Source organism: Solanum pennellii, chromosome 3 (genome assembly GCF_001406875.1).
Source record: "Solanum pennellii chromosome 3, SPENNV200".
Classification (NCBI taxonomy): Eukaryota; Viridiplantae; Streptophyta; class Magnoliopsida; order Solanales; family Solanaceae; genus Solanum; species Solanum pennellii.
In genome coordinates this window covers 66,132,989-66,155,375 of record NC_028639.1, presented here as the reverse complement: position 1 = coordinate 66,155,375, position 22,387 = coordinate 66,132,989, and the positions used below count along the sequence as shown (strand labels likewise).

General features: G+C 31.9%; 2 protein-coding genes across 2 annotated transcripts; both read right to left on the bottom strand.

The window, feature by feature from the left end:
* Positions 1–4,993: 4,993 nt before the first annotated feature.
* Positions 4,994–7,517, bottom strand: LOC107014693 (exocyst complex component EXO70B1). The gene has a single exon (XM_015214719.2). It carries the CDS (start codon positions 7,253–7,255, stop codon positions 5,258–5,260), a length of 1,998 nt encoding a protein of 665 aa, XP_015070205.1. The 5' UTR covers positions 7,256–7,517; the 3' UTR covers positions 4,994–5,257.
* Positions 7,518–9,914: 2,397 nt separating this feature from the next.
* Positions 9,915–14,550, bottom strand: LOC107015416 (SNF1-related protein kinase regulatory subunit gamma-1). Its single transcript, XM_015215677.1, has 6 exons — positions 14,286–14,550; positions 13,023–13,195; positions 12,402–12,599; positions 12,023–12,298; positions 10,864–11,027; positions 9,915–10,438 (listed from the first exon to the last, which is right to left on the bottom strand). The coding sequence occupies exons 1-6, from the start codon at positions 14,455–14,457 to the stop codon at positions 10,141–10,143; spliced, it is 1,281 nt and encodes a 426-aa protein (XP_015071163.1). The 5' UTR covers positions 14,458–14,550; the 3' UTR covers positions 9,915–10,140.
* Between the last annotated feature and the right edge of the window lie 7,837 nt (positions 14,551–22,387).

Below are 22,387 nucleotides of genomic sequence, written 5' to 3'. Positions count from 1 at the left end.
TATTTTTCTTCTATACTACTCAAAACATAATTAGTCGAATTGAAAACTTTGCATATAATTTAAGAAAGGTTATTTAATAAAAAAATAATAATTATGTCATGTCAATATGAATCAAATAATATAAAATAAAGAAAGTAATAAATTATCTGATTTGACATTTAGTTTCACGTTGTATACATTAATATGAACAAAAATCTTGTGCATTTGCCTAAGAAAGTAATGTAGGTGTGAAATTCTACATTATTAACACAATGTTTTAATTCTCATTATCATTTTCCTTCTCATATTTTATGCGGGACATAATGTGAGAAAAAATATGATGTTAACGGAAATTTGGAGTGCTCAATATTGAATATTGTTATCTTCGGGCGGCTCGATAATGTTTAAAAAAAAGACATGTGACTTAAGCTTCCAAATTTAAGGGCCTCATTTTTAATAATAATAGGCTATGTTATTATTATTATTTAACAAATATTGAATATTATTTGTAGAAAACACTAACTTTTCATGAAAAATAAAGGAATTATAGAAGAAATTTGACATATTTGAAGTATATCTCATGAAAATAATTTTAAAAGAATTTGATCATATTATCAATTGAAAACTAAAAAAAATTAATTATATTAACGTTATCAACAATTTAGGTTTAAGACCCATACATTTTCTTTAAGCCACTAATATGTTTGAGCTGCCACTTTAAATATTAATTCCTTGTATGAACTACCGTTCAATTATCTAGCAGTTTCTAAATTTAGTTTCAATATTTTTCTATTGTTTTTCCTTTGTTTTCATGCTTTTAGTCCTAGTACATTAATTTCACAATAGATTATCATTTGATTTTGATTTTTGAGTATTGAAATTCTGCAATTTGATGTAAATGTTAGAACATTATTTACAATATGCATAGTAACATCAAATGATTTTGAGATTTTCTAAAATGATTAACACTGCTCAATTAGTAACATCATTAGATTCCTCATATAACTTTCAAATTTTAAAAAATCATACTTCCTATCCGAACTATTGATTTAATGTGTATTCATTCACTACCACTTTATAATAAACAACTCAAATTAACACCTTGAGCTTTTTCATCAATTCAACGTCATCAAGTAATTCATCGTTAAGTAACAAATAAAGAGTCTTGTAACCATCGATTTGATGTGATCACATTGTTACCTTAATATAACATCATAGTCAGTATAATCACACAAGGAGAGATCGAGGTAGTAAATACGTGAAGTATGATAATAATAATAATAAAATTAAAACAGCAGATAGCAAGATGTAAAATAAGCACAACAACAAATGTAGTAATACAAATTGAATGAACAATGACAAACATCACAAAAAAAAAACAGACTAGTGTCTTTGAAGAGCACTGTCATCTCCACTTTGAACCAAGAGAATTTTTACGTTAAAATAACAATTAAGATGAAACAGGGTCATCGGAACGAGGAACAACTCCCCAATATAGAGCTTTAGACATCAGGTAAATCACAAATGAAAAAAAAGCAAGATACAATAAACCTTTTTTAGAGCAGCAAAGATACACTAGAGCTTTCCCAAGATACTTTCTTCCCTACATTACCAGTGATTATTGACGATTCAATCAAAGAGGTAGCTAGAATCCGCACATAAATATTTACTAGAAGATTATTGCATTTGAAATCAAGTTATTAAGTGCCCCCGCCTCATCTTCTTCTTCAATTATCAGAAACAAAGCACAAATATAACTGCCATTAGCCCCCATACAAATCATGAACCAGCAATCGCGCCTCTTGTGATGAACCTCATTTCTAGTCCCCTCCTAGAGTAACAAAGGGCAAAAATCGACTCAAAAGAAATCCAGTAGACACCATGCCTAATACAGAAGATCTCTACATTCCTATTTCCTTTCAGAAGAAAGGCCTACCCTGGACCCGGAACAAGAAAATACCTCCATCCAAGATACATGACACCTCCCTTTTATCTCTTCGGAAGTATTTCCACAAAGATACAAACCATGAACATAAAATAGAGAGCATGAAAAGATTACCCCTTGCATCACATAACAATATTTTTTAAAACTTCAAATATAATTTACTTGCAGCATGAAATACATCTATAACAGTTGAAACTTTCAGAGAATATGATTGCACTAATGTTAATGCAAAGCTCAGGTTGGAAAAAAGAAGAAGTGGATTACGTGTCATAATCATGCAAGATATATAGTCTTCTAAAGAATGGTGAATGCTCTAACTGTGCAATTTGATTCTGATAGCAGTTTCATGGGGAAAAAAAGAAAATCGGTAATTGCAGTGGAAGCTAAGAAATGCTTACAGCTAGCTACCACTCAACCAGCATTACCATAAAAAGAAAGATTGAATACCAACTAGAGCTGAGAACTCAAAGTTGACCAAGTCCCAACAGAAGTCAGACTAAAGCAAAATCCTAGCTGTTTCTCATCAAAGGGAAGGGAAAGATATTACTATATGTCAAACTGTCGGAAGTGTCAAAGATCACTTAAACTTTCTTTCATAACTTCTGCATCTTTTTGATGCCATCAAAGGAATCTTCTGCTTCATCAAAACCTTCCCTTTTGGAGGTAGATTGACATTATGAACATGTTCTTGGATGGCAATCCACACTATCTAATGTCATTATTTTCCGTTTCATCAGAAGTGGAGGAACAATAGAAAGATTCCTTTCCGGGAAGGAGGCAACAAAAAGATAAGACATGGACTATAGTGATAAACAGTAAAAAGAGATGACAGCATGGTGAAGAAAACAACGAAAAAGGAAGAAAAAATCATTTGATGCCTCAGTGATTGATTACAAAATGGCTGGGTGTATTATCCTTCACGACGAATTGTGAAGATTGGGAAATAAAATGACTGAACATCAAAAAAGATCAAACTCGATAAAATCGAGGTATCAGAAAGATGGAGAGCACTCTGTAAAATCTGGCTATAACTTCATTTACCACTAGGGTGTAGAACAAGCAGCTTCACAATAAATGTTGGGAACTTAAAAGGGCACACCAAGGATATAATTATGATAAAGATGACTTGTAGAACAGAGACACAAACAGTGATTACTCCAACTGGGCGGCATGAAAACAAATTAGAAACCTCTAGGAAGAGTTATAAGATGAAATTAGGACTGAAAGATTACAATATGGGCAGATTGAAGGAAATCTCTAGGAAGAATTTCAAGATGAAATTAGGACTGAAGGGTGGCAACAGGAAGAAGATTAGAATGTCGGCAGATTGAAGGTCAGAAATGGGCAGAAGATTAGAAATGTAAGCAGATTAAAGATCAGCAATGGGAAAAAGATTATTATGTGGGATCTACATATCGTTAGAGAATGTTGCATCGGAAAGCTCTTTGCATGTCTAGACAGCCTGGTTGATCATAAAGTACGTACTATTGCAGCATTTCTGAAATAATTAGAAATAGATGGAATCTACGGTTTCAAAGGAACTCCGATGACGAGAAGATAGAAGTGCGAATCTTTTGGTTTAGAAACTGGAGAAAATAGTACCAGAGGAAAAAATGAATGAATCCATACAATAGATTGGCAGAAAAGATGGGAAAATTCTCAAACGAAACATGCTATCAGGTTAAACTTCTGAAAGAGGACATATGAAGTGGAAAATTGGCCATGAAAAAACATTTGGAAGACAAGGGCACCGCCAAAACGGCTTCTTTTGAACAAACTGCAGTACTTACAGCTTGTTTAACACAAAACAATTCACTGATAAGAGGTTTTAATCTCTTACTAAGTGCTATCCTTTGATGAGTCTACAATCAGTCAGTCATCTCCTTTTTCATTGCAGACAAGCAAAACAAGTATAGACTATGTTACTGAATTTCAGAGGATGATGCCAGGAGATATGAAGCAAGAGATTCCTTCATTGGCAAGAAAGAAGCTAGGAAAGAGACATAAAAAACTGGGAAGTCCATACTGCGATATCTTTGATGTGAAACCAGAAGATTTTGAAATTTCAAATTACGATTCATATTTAGTGCTGAACATGGAGAAGTCAACGTGCACATGAAGATTCAATTAATATGAGAAGTTCCCCGTAACAAGAGAAAACAAATAACCTGGCAAGTTAAAGAGAAATCACTTAGGCAAACAAGATTTCAATGTTTAAGGAATGGAGACCAGGGATAAAAAATATTAGGTGATTTTTCCTCATATGGGCTTTGGTGGGCAAAGTTTCAAGGAATTGTGCTGGTAGGAGATACCAGGTACACAGTGAAAGGACACCATTGTTGTAATTAAAAAAGTACATCGCTGTTTAACAAACATTTGCATATCCTAAAGTATTTTAGTCACCACTAGAAATTCCTGATTTGCTATCTGTCGAAGCCTACTTTGGTGGACTTGAAATTACAAATTACCATTGCCTTATGTTACTTATCCTAATAAACCAAACGGAAAATAACTCCTAGCAGGGATGATCAAGGATTCTGAATTTTGTAACCTCCGAGGGAATCGACTCAGTTGGCATCCAGAGGATTCATTTGGAAAGAGAAAAGAGCAATATCAGAAAAAGATAACTACGCAGCAAATTCAAAAGCAAGTGAAGTAATGTCTTATCAAGTGCAGTTACCGCGAAAAGCCTTTTGATATCCCCGCAGCCCATTGACATGCTAATACTGGATAATATAGGCACTATCCACAAGTAACAACTTCAAACAGGATTATACATTGAAACACCACTAATAATAGTCAATAGATAAGAAAGTGTGTAAAGATAAGAAAGTATGTGTATAGTACACACACCACGCACCAAAAGGTACAGATAAACACACATACCAAAACACTGAAGTTGTTTCACTTGGGATTAAAGGGAAGCAGCACAGGATGAGTATTGTTTTCTGTATTTTCCTTCAAAACAAGAACACAAAATAACATCTTCTGACACAGAGATTTTGCATCGTCAGCATACAACAAGTCAGCAGTAAATTGCAAACCATAAGCAGGACAGGGAAACTATAGTGATTTGCTTACCAAGTATCCTAACCAAATGATGAAATTATGGTCTGAACAGCACAAAGGATACACCATTGTATCAGCAGATCTCAAATATAATACATATACATCTCACAGAGTTATTACAGAAGTGAATAAGAGTGTAGCTAGTCTCATCGAATTTGCTTTTTAACACATCGAGATCAACAAAGAAACAGAACATCCCCAGCCTATACTCTAGACACGCTAGTCCTTAGAAAGGAGGCATACCTGTCTCCAAGGACCTGCACCTTATGTGCCTTTTCTTCTCATATGGTGCAAAACAAGAGGTGTTCCTTCAAATAGATCCAACAAATAACCTTCTAAGTCCTCTAGAGTATACTTTATGTACTTCCCAGCATTTCTTCCACTCTCTAAATGACCCCCAAATCTTCCTAGAAATGAGCGATATGCAGGAAGCACCTTTTCAGAAATAGAAATCCTGAGTTCTTCGCGCAGTTGAGCATCTGGGACCTTCCAACCAGTCTGGATTCTGTAAATTTCTTCGAAACATGCGTTGAAGTTCTTAAACCTCTCCTTGAGGGCTACCTTTGAAGCATTGCTAGAGCTTCCGCTAAGCCCTTCATCTTTCAAACAAGATAAAACCTTGCTCCATGAAGCTCTAAGATAGCTTGTAGCATGTTGTCGAATCTGACCCCTCCGCTTTCTGACCCACTGATCACCTAAAAGTTTTTGAAGCTCCGAATCTTTCACTTTCTGAACGATGTAATGTACATTATTCATCAAAAATATATACGGCATTCCACAATCTTCATACATTCTCGACTTTCCCTCCAGATTACCTTCCAAAGACTTGATCAGTAACATCAACCGCCTGGCCAGTGGTGCAACATTCTCCAACTCCAAGTTATCACCATTATCAGCTGCGGAAGAGCCATATTCTGTGTCACTCTCTAACTTCTCTAAAAGTCCATTCAATGTATCACTATAATCAACCAGCAATTTCACATAATTCATAACATAACGAGTCAATGGATGGATTTCACCGCCTTGTGTTGGTTTCTTTGAAATCTCCCGCTCAACAGCATTTTCAAACTCCACAAATGTCCCAATAGCTGCTTCTCCTAGGCCATCTAACACCCCCTTTGCCTCACCACACACCAATTCACCATCTTCATCACTAAAAAGCAGCTCTATGTCAGACAAAACATCTGCCAGGGCATCATGCATATCCAGAATCCTAAATAACTTCTCAGACGACCTTCGCCCTATTGCCACAGCTTCTCCAAAATTCAAGAGCTGCATTACACAGCCCTTTGCAGTTTCCATAAAGCACACTTCTTTAATCAACTCCGAGTCTCCAAAAACCTGGTCACATAAGCTCTTTTCAGCAGATAGAAGAATCCTCACCAGAACTTTTACAGCATAAATCCATTTTTTCATTTTCTCATCCAGCGACTGCCAATCAATCCTATGGACCTCCTCAATGCTCAGTTTCTCAATGCCAAGAATTGCTAAACACTCGTCAAGCACCTCTCTGCGAACACTAGAGTACACCTGGCAACATTCCTTTTCATATCCAGATTTAATCATACGGTTAGCAATCTCTCTCAGATCAATAATAGCATCCGCATACACCAAATCAAGCGAGAAATCATCCGCTCCAAGGCTCTTCCCTTTGACATGATTGTACCTTGCACTGCTAACATCCTCCTGATCCTCAGACAAAGTACCTGTTTCAAAATCAGGAATTGCAACAGCAGATGAAGAGATAGAACAACGGCGAATAAAAGAGGACTCATGGAGACGGCTAGCATCAAAAGGAACAGTATTTCCAATGAGAACATGACGAAACTCCTCCTCCAAATGAGCCATAGCATGCTGAAGAGCAGCCTCAGCCCGGTCCATTTCGGGCGACAGAACACTCAGATCCTCAGTCTTCCTAATAATCTCGTCAACAGCGTTGAGATATTCAGAGGTGGATTCAGGATCGGCGTTAGGAGGAGAGTCCCATTCAAACACAAGCTTTGCAGCCTCTTCAAACACAAGATCAGTAGAAGAATGATCGGTTCCAGCAACGGCAGCAGCTGATCTGGCGGATGTAGGAGTTGATGAAGATGAAGTGGTGGTCGTGGTCATCATATTAGAAAGCTTAGACAAACGATTATCAAAATTAGATAAAATCATAAGCATATCTTCCGTATCAACATTTGTAGAGGTGTTGAGACTCTTGACGATCTGTTGAGCTGCTGCAAGAACCCTATCTTGTCCTTCAATAGTCGCCGCCATGAACCCTTCTCTCCTTTCTCTCTCTATATCTATATGTATGTATAGAATTGAATTGATAAGATATATATAAAATTGGGAAGAAGGGTTTTGAGAATTAGGGTTTGGGGAAGAAGAGAAGGAAAGAAGGAAGAAATGGGGAATTTTGGGGAAAATCAATTCAAACGTTGATTGTTGCGTTCCATTTCTGCTGCGTGCGGGGCGGGGCGGGTGTTTCGTTAGACGAATTGGGCTATTGCCTTGGTCCTTCCAAATTCTATGAGATGAGATAAAGAAGAAGAAAAAAGAAAATATTTTATGTATACGCTCGTTCCTCCGTTTATTTTTATTTGTTAAATATTTTTTATTTTTATTAGTTATTTTTTGATAAATTAAGAAAATACAATTTTTTTTGTATCAAACACACTTTTAGCTTTGGGTCGTCAAATTTTTTACTCATTAGAAATGTTCCCCTCAGTTTCATATTCTCTTCGTCTTGTATTAGTCTTCACTTTTTCCTTTATAATACTCTCTCCGTCTATTTTTATTTGTTATATTGTGCTTTTCGAAGGACAATTTAATTAATTTTTAAAGTTAAATTAGATTACATTAATTCGATATTTTAAACAAAAATTTAGATATTCAAAAACTTAAAAAAAAAGTACTATAAATTACAATTTTTTGCATATCAATATGATGAAAAAATACATCTTAAGTGTTAGTCAAAGTTCTTATAGTTTGACTCTAAAAATAGAAACCATGACAAACAATAATAGAAGGAGAGAGTACTCCTTAAGATATTATAAATAAGAAATATAATTTTACTAATTTACTTTTTTAATTTAATTATTTTTTGACCCTTTACAAACTTACGTGACTTTCAAAAATGGATTAATTTTAAAGATAAAATAAATAAGCTATCGTTAATTTTATCTTAGATTCATAAATTAAAAAGTAATTTAGAATAATTATTTGTAATAATGTGAATAATTAATTTAAAACAAAGAAAATATAGTGAATATATTTTTTTTCATGGAAAACAATAAAAAGATTGGTAAGTAAAATATATTTATAAGAGATATTTGAAGGGTCATATTCTATCTTTTCGTCATGGTTGTTCAATTCAATCAATTGGAATTTATCGTTGAGAAGTCAATTACGAAGCCTCTTACATGACTTTCTAATCGAGGAAATACAGTTTAAGACATTAAGTAGTCAAATCATATTTTTAAATATATACTTAAATTATCCTACTAAATAATTAAGATATATTTTTTGCATTATTTTATGCTTTGACATAGTAAATCCTACGAAATTGTTTAATTTGTCAACTAAATTATTTAAAATTATAATTTTGAGACTAATACATTTTATTTACAAAATGGAATAAATATATACTTTATTTAGTTAAAGGTATAAATTTATGATTTATCAAAACTACTCCTTAGAAGTTAAGAGGTATGGTCTAAATTAATTTTGCACAATTTGGTTAGTTTATAATAAGATCATTTTAGTGGATCACAATTAGCGGTTGATTGGCATATGTGAAATTTTATTCTCTAATTAAGATTCCCATTTGTCCAATACCTATAAAAGTAATTAAAATATAAAATTAATTAGTATGTCATAATCTAGTTGTACTTATTTAGTGATCCGAATTATTTTCGTCCACCAACCGAGTACATATCCATTTGTGAGGTCAAATGATTTTTGGCTGTCCTATACTTTTAAAAAAAAATAATTTAGGATTGGTGATGAGAAATTATAGTAGTTATTAATTGTGTGAAGAATATTAAAGTTATTAATTAATTGTGTCTTAATGACAAATTAAATGGATTTACTAATTAATGTGTAAATATATAATAAGATCACATTTATTTGTACTCAATAAATAATATATGTATTAGTAATTTAAGACTCAATCGTCAATAAAATTGAATGGTTAAAGACTTAACAAAATATTGGTAATATTATTAAAATGTTATTCATTCAAGATTTCACCAAAAATATTTCATCGCCGCTCCATCCACTTTTGTCACTAATACAACCATCAATATCGAACATCGTCATCCACCAATATCACTATTACCACCTAGTATACGCTACCATCATCTTTAACAACAATCACTATCGTCATCAACCGTAACAATCAATTATTACTATCACTAATCATCATCCTCAACTATAAACCAATAACCATCACCGCCATCAATAAATTATCACCACTCACTAGTCTATCATTTATAATTGTCTATCACTAGTCAATATCTAGAATCATCACTACTAAAGCGCATAACAAAAAATCATAGAATCCTACTAGATGTTATGAAATTTAGTGCAAAGAAGAACTTGCTTGTGGGACTGTGGAAAAAATTTACCTGCATCGCGTGTTTACATCAAATCAATGCAATTTTCATTATTTTATAATTTAATGGAGTAAAACTAATAATAAATTTCAACACATGATATGTATATATTAACTTGGTGTAAACAACCGATGCGGATAAGTTTTAGCCTTGCATATTTATTCATAGTTTTAAGGACTTATTAAATCAAAATCACTTTACTCTTCTAAAACCATATTATTAAATCAAAATCACTTTACTCTTCTAAAACCATATATCTTTTGGAATTCATTATGTCAACAAACCAAACATAGAAAACATTAAAAGACAGATAAAAGTAGAAAAAAAGGCTTTGCATTTCTTTCAATTTCAACAGTACCAAGAAGTGTCTTGTGTACAACAGAAGAGGAATCTACTTGTAAGAAACAACCCAAAATTACAAGAAACTCAATCTGTAGGAAAACAACCTAAAATTTAAACAAAACTTCACACATGTTAAACTTATTAAGTTCATTAGGGAAGTAAAGGATAAACATAAAGTTCTTAAAGTTAGGGACTTGGGACTTAAACCCTGCTATTTGCTGGCAATGGCAAAACACCATCAAAGAAATCACCAAAGTAACCACGCGGCTCGTGTACTAGCTTTGAGATGATGTCTCTAAGTGTGATTACCCCCTCGAGATTTCCCATGTCATCGACAACGTAGATCCTGTGGATCTTCTTTGAGTCGAGCTTCATGATAACGTCTTTAAGGCTGTTACCTCTTCTGCAAGTAACCATGTGGCTTAAGAACGGGGAGTTCTTTTCGTGCTCCCCCTGATACCTTCTAACAGATGTCAGGAAGTTCTTTGCTGTTATAGATCTGCAGAGTTATGACAACCAGTTAGGGAATGAGGATGATTTTCTCAACTAATGGTACTTGTAGTTTATGACTGAAATGAAATGATACGCTTGTTTGATCTTTCACAAGATGTGTGATCTGATGAATATCATAAGACGAGACGTGCTTCATCGTGAAATGTGAATTATAAGGAAATCAATTTCACATGATTGGTTCAGATTCAATAAAAAGAACGAACAAAGACAAATCCGAGGACTTAAAACAGATTGAAGGCTTAAGATGAAAATATGCAATTTAAAACATATTTAAATTTAGCGATTACACTATGCCTAGAGAAGTATGTAGTACTGCTTCCTTTTCACATGACAGCTATGAAATATATTATTAGCTCTATATGTTTTATTAAGTTACGGTGAAACACGTAAAACTATGAAGGTCAAAGCAACCTGTAGTCCTTGTAAATTTCGGGAGCAATCAGGAGGAACTGAATATCTCTGATGCTTATATTACCAATAGCCTTCCTGCCACCACTTTCGACCACGGGGACTCCTCCAACACCATTCTGTCTCATCAACTTGAATGCCTGCAGCACTGGTTCATCCTCTTCCACCTGAAAAAAAGAACAAAAATAGAGCAAGGAGATTATAAAATGCACCACGCAGACGTGTTAAAGAAAAACTTGGTAGTAGAGACGTTGATGCGTTTTCGAATTAAAAGAAAGCAACAATAATAAGCATCAAAACATAGAATATCATGCAAGTTGCTGGTTAAGTGCCAGGAACATGGATGTTCATTGCATGTTAAAGTAACTCTTTCGGGTGAGATCAAAATCTCTGGTTCATGGAAGATGAGAGGGCTACAATTAACAATAACGATGAGATTTTAAACTATTTGCTTGAGTCAAACACGTCCAACAAGACAACATAGATTTCATCCTCTACGGGCTATTATTAATGACTACAGGTACCTACTCAAGTCCCAGAGTCAACAAGGCGAACATTATCTACATTCGGAGAGAACCAAACCAGCGGGCAGACTTAATGGCAAATGAAGGTCACAGGCATGAACCAGATTTGCTTGTGTGGGAAAATGCGATCTCAAGGAAATAGAGTTTTTACTCCTGTCAAGCTAATGTGCTGGATCATAAATCATAATGTACAAAAAGCAAATATCTACTCAAAGCAGAATCAGCAGCTCACCATGTGATAGTTAGTGAATCATCAGCGGTGCAGCAGCCAAAGTAAAGGGCTCAGAAAAGAAGAAAATAAAATGAAACAAAATGGAGAAAATTTGTAAAAGCAAAATGAAAACATATAAATCAGACCATCCATCAGGTAACCATTTGCAGCAAATATGTACCAGGGCTAAGCACTCTAAATTTTTTGGCATACTAACTTCAAGCACTCAGTTTCGTACAACCAAATATATAATGAAGAAGTAGAAACACAAGCAATTTTAAAATTGAACATCTTTCTGCAAAAACCCGAGAGATAATAGGACAACAAAATAATTTATGTTCATAGATTGTGGAAAAGTTATTTCATAATCTGCAAAGAACAAACCACAAGGTCAACAGAAGAAGCAACAAAACTCAAAAGCTCATACCTGAATGATGCTACTTGGCTTCATTAAAGGAAGACCAAGTTCATACAATTTCTTAGAACCCCAGCTCTCGAACCAATGGAGACCAGCACATTCTTCTAGCATGTGTATAACAGCAGGTTGAGTTATGATGTTATCAATCTTATATTCCCCTAAATCAACCACAGGAACACTCTTCATCTTGTATTTAGATAACAAGAGAAGCATTGTCAGAAAGGAGTTCGATTTCTGCAAAGCCAGAAATGGAGCCCAGCGGAATGAACCTGAAATGTCCCGAACCTAAGCAATCACATGTTAGTCAGCACATTTGCCCAAATAGACTTGTAAAACGAAAATCAGTAGATGGTTATGGAAAAATAACTAGTTGACTATAGAGAATAACCTTTGTGTTCTTGTAGAGATCTGACGAAGTTAATGTCTCAAAAAAGTTACCAGAAGTCGCTGTTGGAGATTCAGGATGCAAACTTCTGAATCTCGGAGAAGCGACTCCATTAACAGCTGCAGCCAAAGCAGGGCTGAGAGTATCATCTGCTCCATTCATTACCGAATCAAAAGCAGAGGTGCCCTCCATCTTTTCCGACTGTGAAGTATGTCACAAACTGTTTTGAGCATCTTGATAAGAGAAGTATGTAAAACAAGAATACCAACGTCTTTGTAAAAGTAGACTTCTCTGATGGACACTCAACTAATAGTTATTATCTCGTAAAGTCCCTTTCTTTGAAGAAAATTGGAATAAGAAGAAATGTGACTTCCTAATATAATAACTATTAGTTGAGACCATCTAAGAAATCAACCCGTCATTGCAACAATTTACTAGACCTTAATCCATTTGAAAACTTGTTTTAACCTTTCTCAACTTTTAAAGGCAACACATGTTCATCAATTTCATAGTTGTGAATGAGATAAAACACATGAGATTGTCGGAGAATTGAGGAAAACACCAACCAACTTGTCCCAGAAAGAGACGTCACATGTTTAACTATGACTATGTATAGGTGCATACCTGATGGAGGATCCATACGACAATGCCGGCGAATTCCACTATGCCAATATATCTATCAATCCAAGTAGCATCTTCAGGGGCATCAACATCCACAACAGGTGCACTTAGTATTTTGTGCTGTGATAGTAACTTAACAGCTTCGGCCAAAGTTGCATCAGAATTTATCTCAATAACTGCAGAGAAGAATAACAATCATTGACATCAATCGGACAATGGTAGTACCAGAAGAGCAATTTTAACCATAATCACACTACAAAAAGAATGTCTGCTAAGCCAACTTTTCACTTGCAGAGAATAAAGCACCCAAATGAAACGCCATGAGTTGATAAGGTTACCAACTTAGGCTGCTTACAAAGAATTTCAGTGTGTAGAAAATGTCTCTAGTTTTTAAGATTCAGTTTCTACTCAAATAGATTTCTGTTACTATCTATTGTCGCTTGGACTTTGATTATAGCACTCTTTTGGTGTAGTTATTGTTCCTTTTCCAAAGTGTTATCATGTTTACTATAGTAATTTGTCATGATCCCTTCACTTCAGTTATTTCATTTTTTGTTTGGCTTTGATATGCTTTGTCTTGAGCCAAGGGTCTATCAGAAACAACCTCTCTAATGGGGCGGTTACACCGTGTATGTTGTAGTTTCTACTCAAATAAACAATACTTAACCAACCAAAATGATCTACTAAACCTCCTTTCAACTTTTTTCTTGGATAAACGAACCATGGTATTATTACAGACTACTTTTTCCGGGCATATGTTATCTCCCGCCAGCACAAGGTGGTCCCGAGTAACTTTGTCCACCAACCCCACCACCGCACACACAGAGCGCGCGCAGGGGGACATAAAAGGCAACAAAACAAATCATGATTCTTGACTCTTATAAAAAAAATCTCCGGCTACCATCATTCTGATGATTTAATTAGTAAAACATCCAACCATTCCCTTCTTTTAATGAAACCTGATTAATCTAAACAAGCCACAAATCAAATAAGTTCCTACAACTAAGACAAATTAAAACATTAAATCCACCCCATCACCCAATGTAAAGATCATTTCTTTATGTATTACAAATCAAACCCTTGACACCCTTTATTCAAGTGATCAAGAAAATCATTTTTTCCACACCAAATCAAAAATCTCTTATACAAAATACCAAAAAAAACACCTAAAGATCATATCTTTATGTGTTATTAATCACACCCACAAGCTAGAAATCAGAATTATTAACCTCTAATCAAACATAATTAATGTTTTTTTTTTCTAACCTTGATTAGAAGGAGCAGGAGGGAAATCAGAAACAGGAATGTTTTCAAAACAAGCGTTGAGCTTTTCAGTAGGACTAAGCTGTGGTTCTTGTATATCCCATAGATCTTCTACTTGCATACCAACTTTTGCTTCTGGGCTTCTTGGTGTTTGACATCCTTCTTCCATCACCATTTTTTTTCTTCTCTGTGGTTATTACAGAGTGATTGACAAATAAATCAAGAATTTGTTGCTTTTTAAGAAAGTGTAGTGATCCAATAATTACACTAATATATTTGTCAATTATTCCGGTATTAGTACTACCAATAACAATTTCACTAATCAAATAAAAAAAATTAAGAAAAAGATACACGTAGATTATGATATGGTAGTCCCCATCAATATGTCCACCTGTTAATGTACTGCTCGCTTCGTTAACTTTGTATTTGTCATGCGTCCACTTTTATTTGTCATATTATGTTTTTTAAAAGTTAATTTAATTAATTTTTATTAATTTAATATTTTAAAAAAGATTTTAAATATTAAAAAAATTATATAAAAATATTATAAATTGAGATATTTTGCATATTCAATTAATAGAAGAATACATCTTAAAATATTTATCAAAATTTTTATAATTTAACTCTAAAAATAAAAATTATCATAAATAATAGTGAACAGAAAATAACACCATGTCATAAATATACTTCTATTTCATTTATATTTTTATATCAATTCAATTATTGAGATTTTTCATAATTCAAAATAAATAACTTAATATAAACAGCTATATTATTTTTCATATAAGTCCTTTAATGAAAATTTTTAACTACTTTATATTAAAAAAATTATAAATAATACAAATAACTATGGGAAATAGCTAATAATTATAATTTACTTAATATGAACTAAATAGAGTTATGACAACGCTTTTTTAATAATGACAATGTTTGATTGAAGATAAAAATTAAAATAATTGAAAGACTTTTTCACTATAAAAAAAAAGTGAAATATTTTATAAGTTTTTGTAATTATAAAAAGGTATTTATTAGTATAAAATAAGACTTGCTAATTGATATCATTTATATTTTAGTCGAGACTCATTTGGTAGTTTATTATTCGGAATATTAATATATTAATTAATAATATTTTAATTTTAGTGAGAAATGAAATAGATATTTATTAGGAAGGAAGATATAGATGAGAAGTAGAACGGTAAAAGTGGATGATTGGGGTAGAGCTCTATTCTTATCCATTAAAAAATTATTAATTAGTATTTGTTCTGTTTCAGAATTTAATAAAAACCATTAAAATAAGGAATGCCTAACACTTATCCGGTTTTGCAGAAGGGCCACTTTTTATAAACAAATAAATCAGGGGGCTGCTGCGTTACGTGGACAATGCAAGGCTTTCATAATCAATTATGACACCTCATATGTATTTCTGACAAAAATGATGAATATATCTCGAATTATCGTAAATAGTACATATATATGCTATATGTCATATTTTTGGAATATTAATATTTTTGTCGTTCAAAAATTATAGTATATATGTTTTTCACTCTAACAGAAGACTAAAAGGAACACGTGGCGTAATTTTATTTGTCGATTCGATATTAAAAAAAGTCGCATCGATGAATAAGATTATGATACATATATATATATGTAAGTATAAAGGGTATAGGTGTTCTAGTTTTTGAACGGCAGGAACATCAATGTATCAAAAATATAATGAAGAATAGATCTGCATATTATTTGCGATAAATAATTTGCGAGTAAAAAAAAAATTAAGTTAACATTAAATATTTATCAAAACATAATTATTACTCTTTTTATTCATTTCATATGAGTTACTTTAATTTGATACTTATATAGTTTATAAGAAAAAAGGACTTTTTTTAAAAAAATTATAATTTAAAATATACAATAGAATTTCATTACCTACTAAAAGAATCTTGTGAGTATTGGTATAAACAATCCTTTCCTCGCGTATGAATATAGCAAGAGCCCCTGAATCTAGAGCTGCTTGTCGTTTCAACCCAGTTCCAACAATGCATTTTTCGAAGTGAAAAAGAGAAATTGATTGACGTTGCATGATATTTGTATCACTATAAATCACTTTAATAAATATAAAATAAACATTTTAAAGTTAATTTACTATTTCCCAACCTTTCTTTTTATATATTTTCACACTACTAATGGACTTTAGACTCTCAATTTTTTTTTTTTAAGAAAAAAATAGTTAAGGGGAGAAAACAATATACATGAAGGAGGCGATGAGGAAATCAAATTGGTACTAATAAAATGTTATTTTAACACTTTATATTATAATTTATTTATAAATTATACACATAAATTGTAAATTAATTGAAGATAAGCACGCGTCATGGTTGGGTCAACTCAAGTGTACGTATCAATGGGGTTGGCTGCTCCATATTATATATATATATATATATAAATATCTTAATTCTTTAGACCCTACAAAACTCTGATTAGTCATAAAAACAATTATTTTGATTTGGCATTTTATCAGTTTTTCTTTTATATATAGTTAATAATAATACTTAATAGAGGATAAGGAACAACTAAAAAAATAATTGAGCACAAACTAACAAATTTAAACTCATTATTTAGAAGATTTAGGGTGTATTTAGTATGAAGGACGTCTATAAAAGAAAAAAAATATTTCTTTTTTAATATCTAATACAAATGAAAAGAATTATATTTTATCAATGTTAACTGTAGATATAATTTAGATAAATATTATTAAAAGCAAAAATTCGGTGATGGCCGATGGGTGAGGAAGAGCTAAAGGTTGGCGTGGGTGGTGGGGACTAGTGGTATAGGGTGTTGAGGATGGAGATATTGGATGAGAATATTCAAAATGAGTTGCTTAGGTGTGTTGTTTTGGAGGATGAAAAAAAAACAATTAATATAATATATTATTTGTAGAATTTAGTTTTATTTTTATTTTTGCTAAAGATTATTAATTTTCTTATATTTTTTATAGATAATTTTCTTATATTAATCAAATGTATCTTCCTAGCTATCGAAAGCACCCTTAATTATGACATCTTAACCAACTAAATTGTGTGTGCAATAATATTCTTCTGCAATAGCTCTTCACTTAATCGCCAATATTGCCGTCTAAAATAGAAAATTTAGGTATTAAAGATAGGGCAATTTTCACATATAATAAATAAAAAATTCATATTTGTATGCTGTAGCAAAGTTTGCATAATTGCACTCTATAGCAAATATAGAACTGTATAATTTGCTATACATATACAGTTGAAGCAAATTGTATAAAACGAATTGTATGAAACAAGAAAGAGAAAGACACTTGGGCAGAGAACTGTATAAAAACGAAGTGTATAAAATGAATTGTATTATTAAAAGTGTGTAGAACGATTATATACAATTTGAATTTGTATAAAATGAGAAAGAGAGAAAGACAAAAGAGACTTGACAAGGATTATACAATTGAATCGAATTTATAAAACGAGAAAGAGAGAAATTAGATACAATTTGAAAATTGTATAAAACGAGAAACAGAGAAAGACAAAAGAAACTGGGCAGGGGAGTATTTTTATTGTATAATTATAAGTGTATAGGACGAAAATATATGTACTTGCATGTGTATATACAATTTTCTCACGCTTTATACAAACAGAAACGCAATTTGTACATTTCGCTTCTATTTGTATAAGTGAGAAAGGCGAGGGTGGCGAGCGAGACTTGGGAGAGTGGCGAGCGATATATGAAAGAGGAGAGAGATGTGAACAAAAATATATGTATTTATACAATTTTTTTTCTTTATATAGTTAGAAACAATTTTTTACACTTGTGTTTGTATAAAAAGTGAGGAAGCGAGCGAGAGATTGGAGGAGAGTGGCGAGCGAGATATTTGGGAGAGAGGCGCCTGACAATTTTTTGCAAACGTTTGCTATGGAGCACAATTAAATCAAACCCTAGCTACTCCATTTATTTTAGGTTATTAGTTTGCTATTATATACAATTTTCCCTTAAAGATATTTCTGGCGGGCAATTCAACAAAATATATGAAATACTCATCTTAAAATAGATACGTGAGATAAGAATAATAATTTTAAAATATTTTTATTTTACATTTAATTTGAAATTATTTTATTCCCAATAAAAAAAATAGTTAAATTACTTCTTCCCCTTTAATAGCCATGCCTGAATATTAGTACTATCTCAATATTAAAATGTACTCCAACAATATGTTAACCCCACCCCTAGATGCAAATGTTACTATTAAAATTAAATTATGTCTATCAGTCTATTAACCAGTGGTCTATCACTCCTATTAATCATACCATTTTGCATATTGAAATTATAAAATATACAGCAAAGATGAAAGCTAAATAATATAAGACCTTTTTTTTTATAAAAGGTTAGGGAAATTGGATAATACATTAAAAAGAAGGAAAATTTACTAACATACTCAGTCGGTAATTAATTTATCAAAATGAACTAATATAATATATAATTTGTATTTTGTATATATTTGTAAATTAGTTGGCTGAAGTATTTAAAATGGATAAATTACTTAAATACACATCTTTATTTTTTATAATTTTCATTATTCCCTACTATTTTAAAATATCTCCATAATCCCTTCTTTTCCTTTTAAATTCCATTTTTCTAGATACATTAAGTTTCACAGCACACGTTTCTATTCCTAATTTCACTCCCTTAATCCCTCCCTATTTCACTCCCTTTAACCTCTTCCTATTTTCACTCCCTCAATTTTTACTTCCTTCATTTTTTAATTTTCAGATTTATTCTCTCTCCATAAGATTTTTCAAGAACCAAGTAAGTTTTCGCTTCACAATTTTTTCCGAAGAACTACCAGATCTCCTCCCTTTCCACATTTACAAAATATATAAGGAAAAAGTGAAAGAGATGATGTATCCTCATTGCTCCTTGCAACATCATCGTTTCCAGGGATCCTCTTTTGCTGATGAAATCATTTTCCATTGTTGACAGTGAGACAAAGATACAGAAGTTGGTATAGAGCAAAGATAAAAGTGTAGGGGGATTTCTTGGTCATTTGTTTCTTTTTGCTTTCAACAGATCGGTTGTTGATTTTTTTTTCTATTTTTGTAGTTCATCCTTTATAATACATATGATTTCATATTTAATGTATCTAGTTGATTTTGTTTCTTAAACTAATGTATAATGCCTTCGTTGATTTTCAATGTAACTAGATGTGTATCATATAATACATATGCTTTGACACATGAACTAGATGTGTATCATATGATTTCCTATGTATCAAGGGTTTTTTAAATTTTTTATCATGTATCAGTGATTAATTTCAATAAATGCGCCATCAAGTGTGCTTGCTGATACATTTTGAATCAGTGTGTATAGTGTTTTAGATGATGCATTGATACATGAATTTGTTGTGTATCATAATATTTTCTATGTATCATGAGGTTTTGAAAATTGTTATAATGTATCATTAACTAAGTTTAATAACTGCGTCATCAACTGTGCTTGATGATACATATAGAATCAGTGTGTACAGTGTTTAGTCGATGCACTGATACATGTATTAGATATGTATCACATGTTATAATGTTTAGTCAATGCACTGATACATCAATATCCAACTCGGCTGCAATTGCTGCTTTGAGATTAGAAAACGAAATTGAATCTCCAACAACGATTCCGTCGATTTTGTAACTTTCATACTGCAATTCGTTCACCCAAATTCCGGAATGTCTCATCAAAATTGATGTATTCATCTTGAAAAATCCACAGTAACAACAATAAAATTACTGCAGTTCGAAATTTAACAGATTGTTCATAAAAAATGTATTCAAAATAGATGATATAATCTTTGATTTTCAAAATTTGAAATTAATATCCAATTACGTGCTGATTTAATGCTGATTAATGATCTGTTACCATAAATTAAGCTGTTTTAGTTAACAAGATTAAATGTACCGTTTTTCCCCATTTTTTTTCTTAACAGTTTAAACTTACCATGTATCATTTACCATGTATCACTGGAGTCTAATGTATCACGGCACAACAATTTTAAGGGATTTTTAGTAAATACTAAATTTATCGGGACATAGTGTAATTATTGAATTACACTATGGGATTCCTTAAATTTTTACATTTAAAATTGTAATTATTATTCATAGAAACATCGGATAATTCTTAAGAAATTCAATTTCTTGTTGAAACGGGCCAGTATTAGCTCCCGTTGGAAAATGCTCCAGTAATATCCAATGGGCTTTTGGATTTAAGCCCAATGTCCACCTAAAATTTCATGCTTTAAAAAAGAGTAACTTTCACATATAGTCATTCAAAAATAGCCTAATTATTCTTCATAGCTATAGTTTGATATTTACCATTCGTAGCTACATGTTATAAGGAGGAGAGAGACGAACGATACTGGGAGAGAGAGAGGAGATAAGAGAGCGAGAGAGGGAAAAGAGTGGGAGAGAGGTGAATTGTATATGTATATCGATTAGATAATTATATAGTATACATATGTATTTGTATATATGGAAAGCGAGATTGGGAGAGAGAGAAGAGAGGCGAGCGAGATTAGGAGAGGGAGGAGAGAGGTGAGCGGGAGAGCTGGAGAGAGGTGAATTGTATAATTATATATTATACATATGTATTTATATATTCAGACAAATTGTACATATACAAACATGACTAATCACACAAACTCGAAGTCAGCCCACGTAATTAATGTATAATATTAGTCGCAAATGGTAATTATACTAAATTATAGCTATAATGAATAATTAAGTAATATAAATTTGTTTAGCATCGTATTTTTCCCTTTAAAAAGGTGAAATTTTATAATTGACATATATAAGATTAATTTATCGAAATTCCACTACTTTATGACGTAATAAATTAAACGTATGTTAAATTTGCAATATTACAAATCTCATCAGATTTTGGCGCATCAAAATTAGGTATAATTTGTTCTAGATATATTGTATCCAAGTGGATTCACATGTATCTAAGACACACGAACAAACCTCACTCGTGTATCTAGTATCTCAAATGCTCGTGAATCACATCAGATAATGTAATTCACATGTATATAGGCTTCATAGATAAATCATGCTCACTTCTCTCCCAATTTGATAGCAAAAAATTGTGTATGTAAAGCATATTTAATGTGAATTTTTTATAAAATTATTAATCAGTGAAATAAAATATATTTCAAACTAAAATAAATTAGTGAAATACTAATTTTTCCTTCTAAGAAAGCATCTTTCAAAAAATATTTTTTTTAAAAATATAATAATGCTAGATTAATAGCTTGGTCCAACAGTACTATTGTTTGTAGTGATAAAAGATTAGACACGTGATAGATATAATATATATAATGTGTTCCATCAGAAGAGACACTGATTTTCCGGTTGAAGTCGGTATCAAGATAATTCAGCGCTAGCTGTTATTTTTTCTAAAGGTATTCGATATTTAATACTTGTTTCGTCTCATTATATGTGTTATTTTTTTTATAACTAATTAGTTTATAATATTTGTTATTTTATAAAATTAATATATAAATTATTATATTGATTTTTTTATCCTTGTGAGTTATCAGTCTTAAAAATATATACATTTGATCAATTTAGAAAAGTTAAGTAAACGATTCATGTTCATTGATTCAATTAATTGATCAAAATAAATTAATCTGACTGAAAATGTGACTTCCAAAAAAATTAAATAGAAAGGTAGAGTTATATCATCTTTTAATGCGAGTATAAAGTAAAATTATGACATGAAATTGAATCCAAAAAAAAGTTATTTTATAGTCCAATTATTTCAATAAATATCTTGGAAAAAACCTAGAAAATTACATATAACGAAAAACATGACCAAATTGGATATTAGTGAAAAGAAAATTGGGTCGACATGATAAGCTTTGAAATTTGATTTAATTAGCCACCGTCCATATTCACATGATTTGGCTTACCTATGTTGCTTTCATCATAAAATTGGTGACTCAATTTTATGATAAGCTTTTCTACGAATTCTTTATTTAATTAATTGGTGGTCCTTTAAATAGCTCTTTAATTAATATTTTCTCAAACATCATGACACTTCAGAGG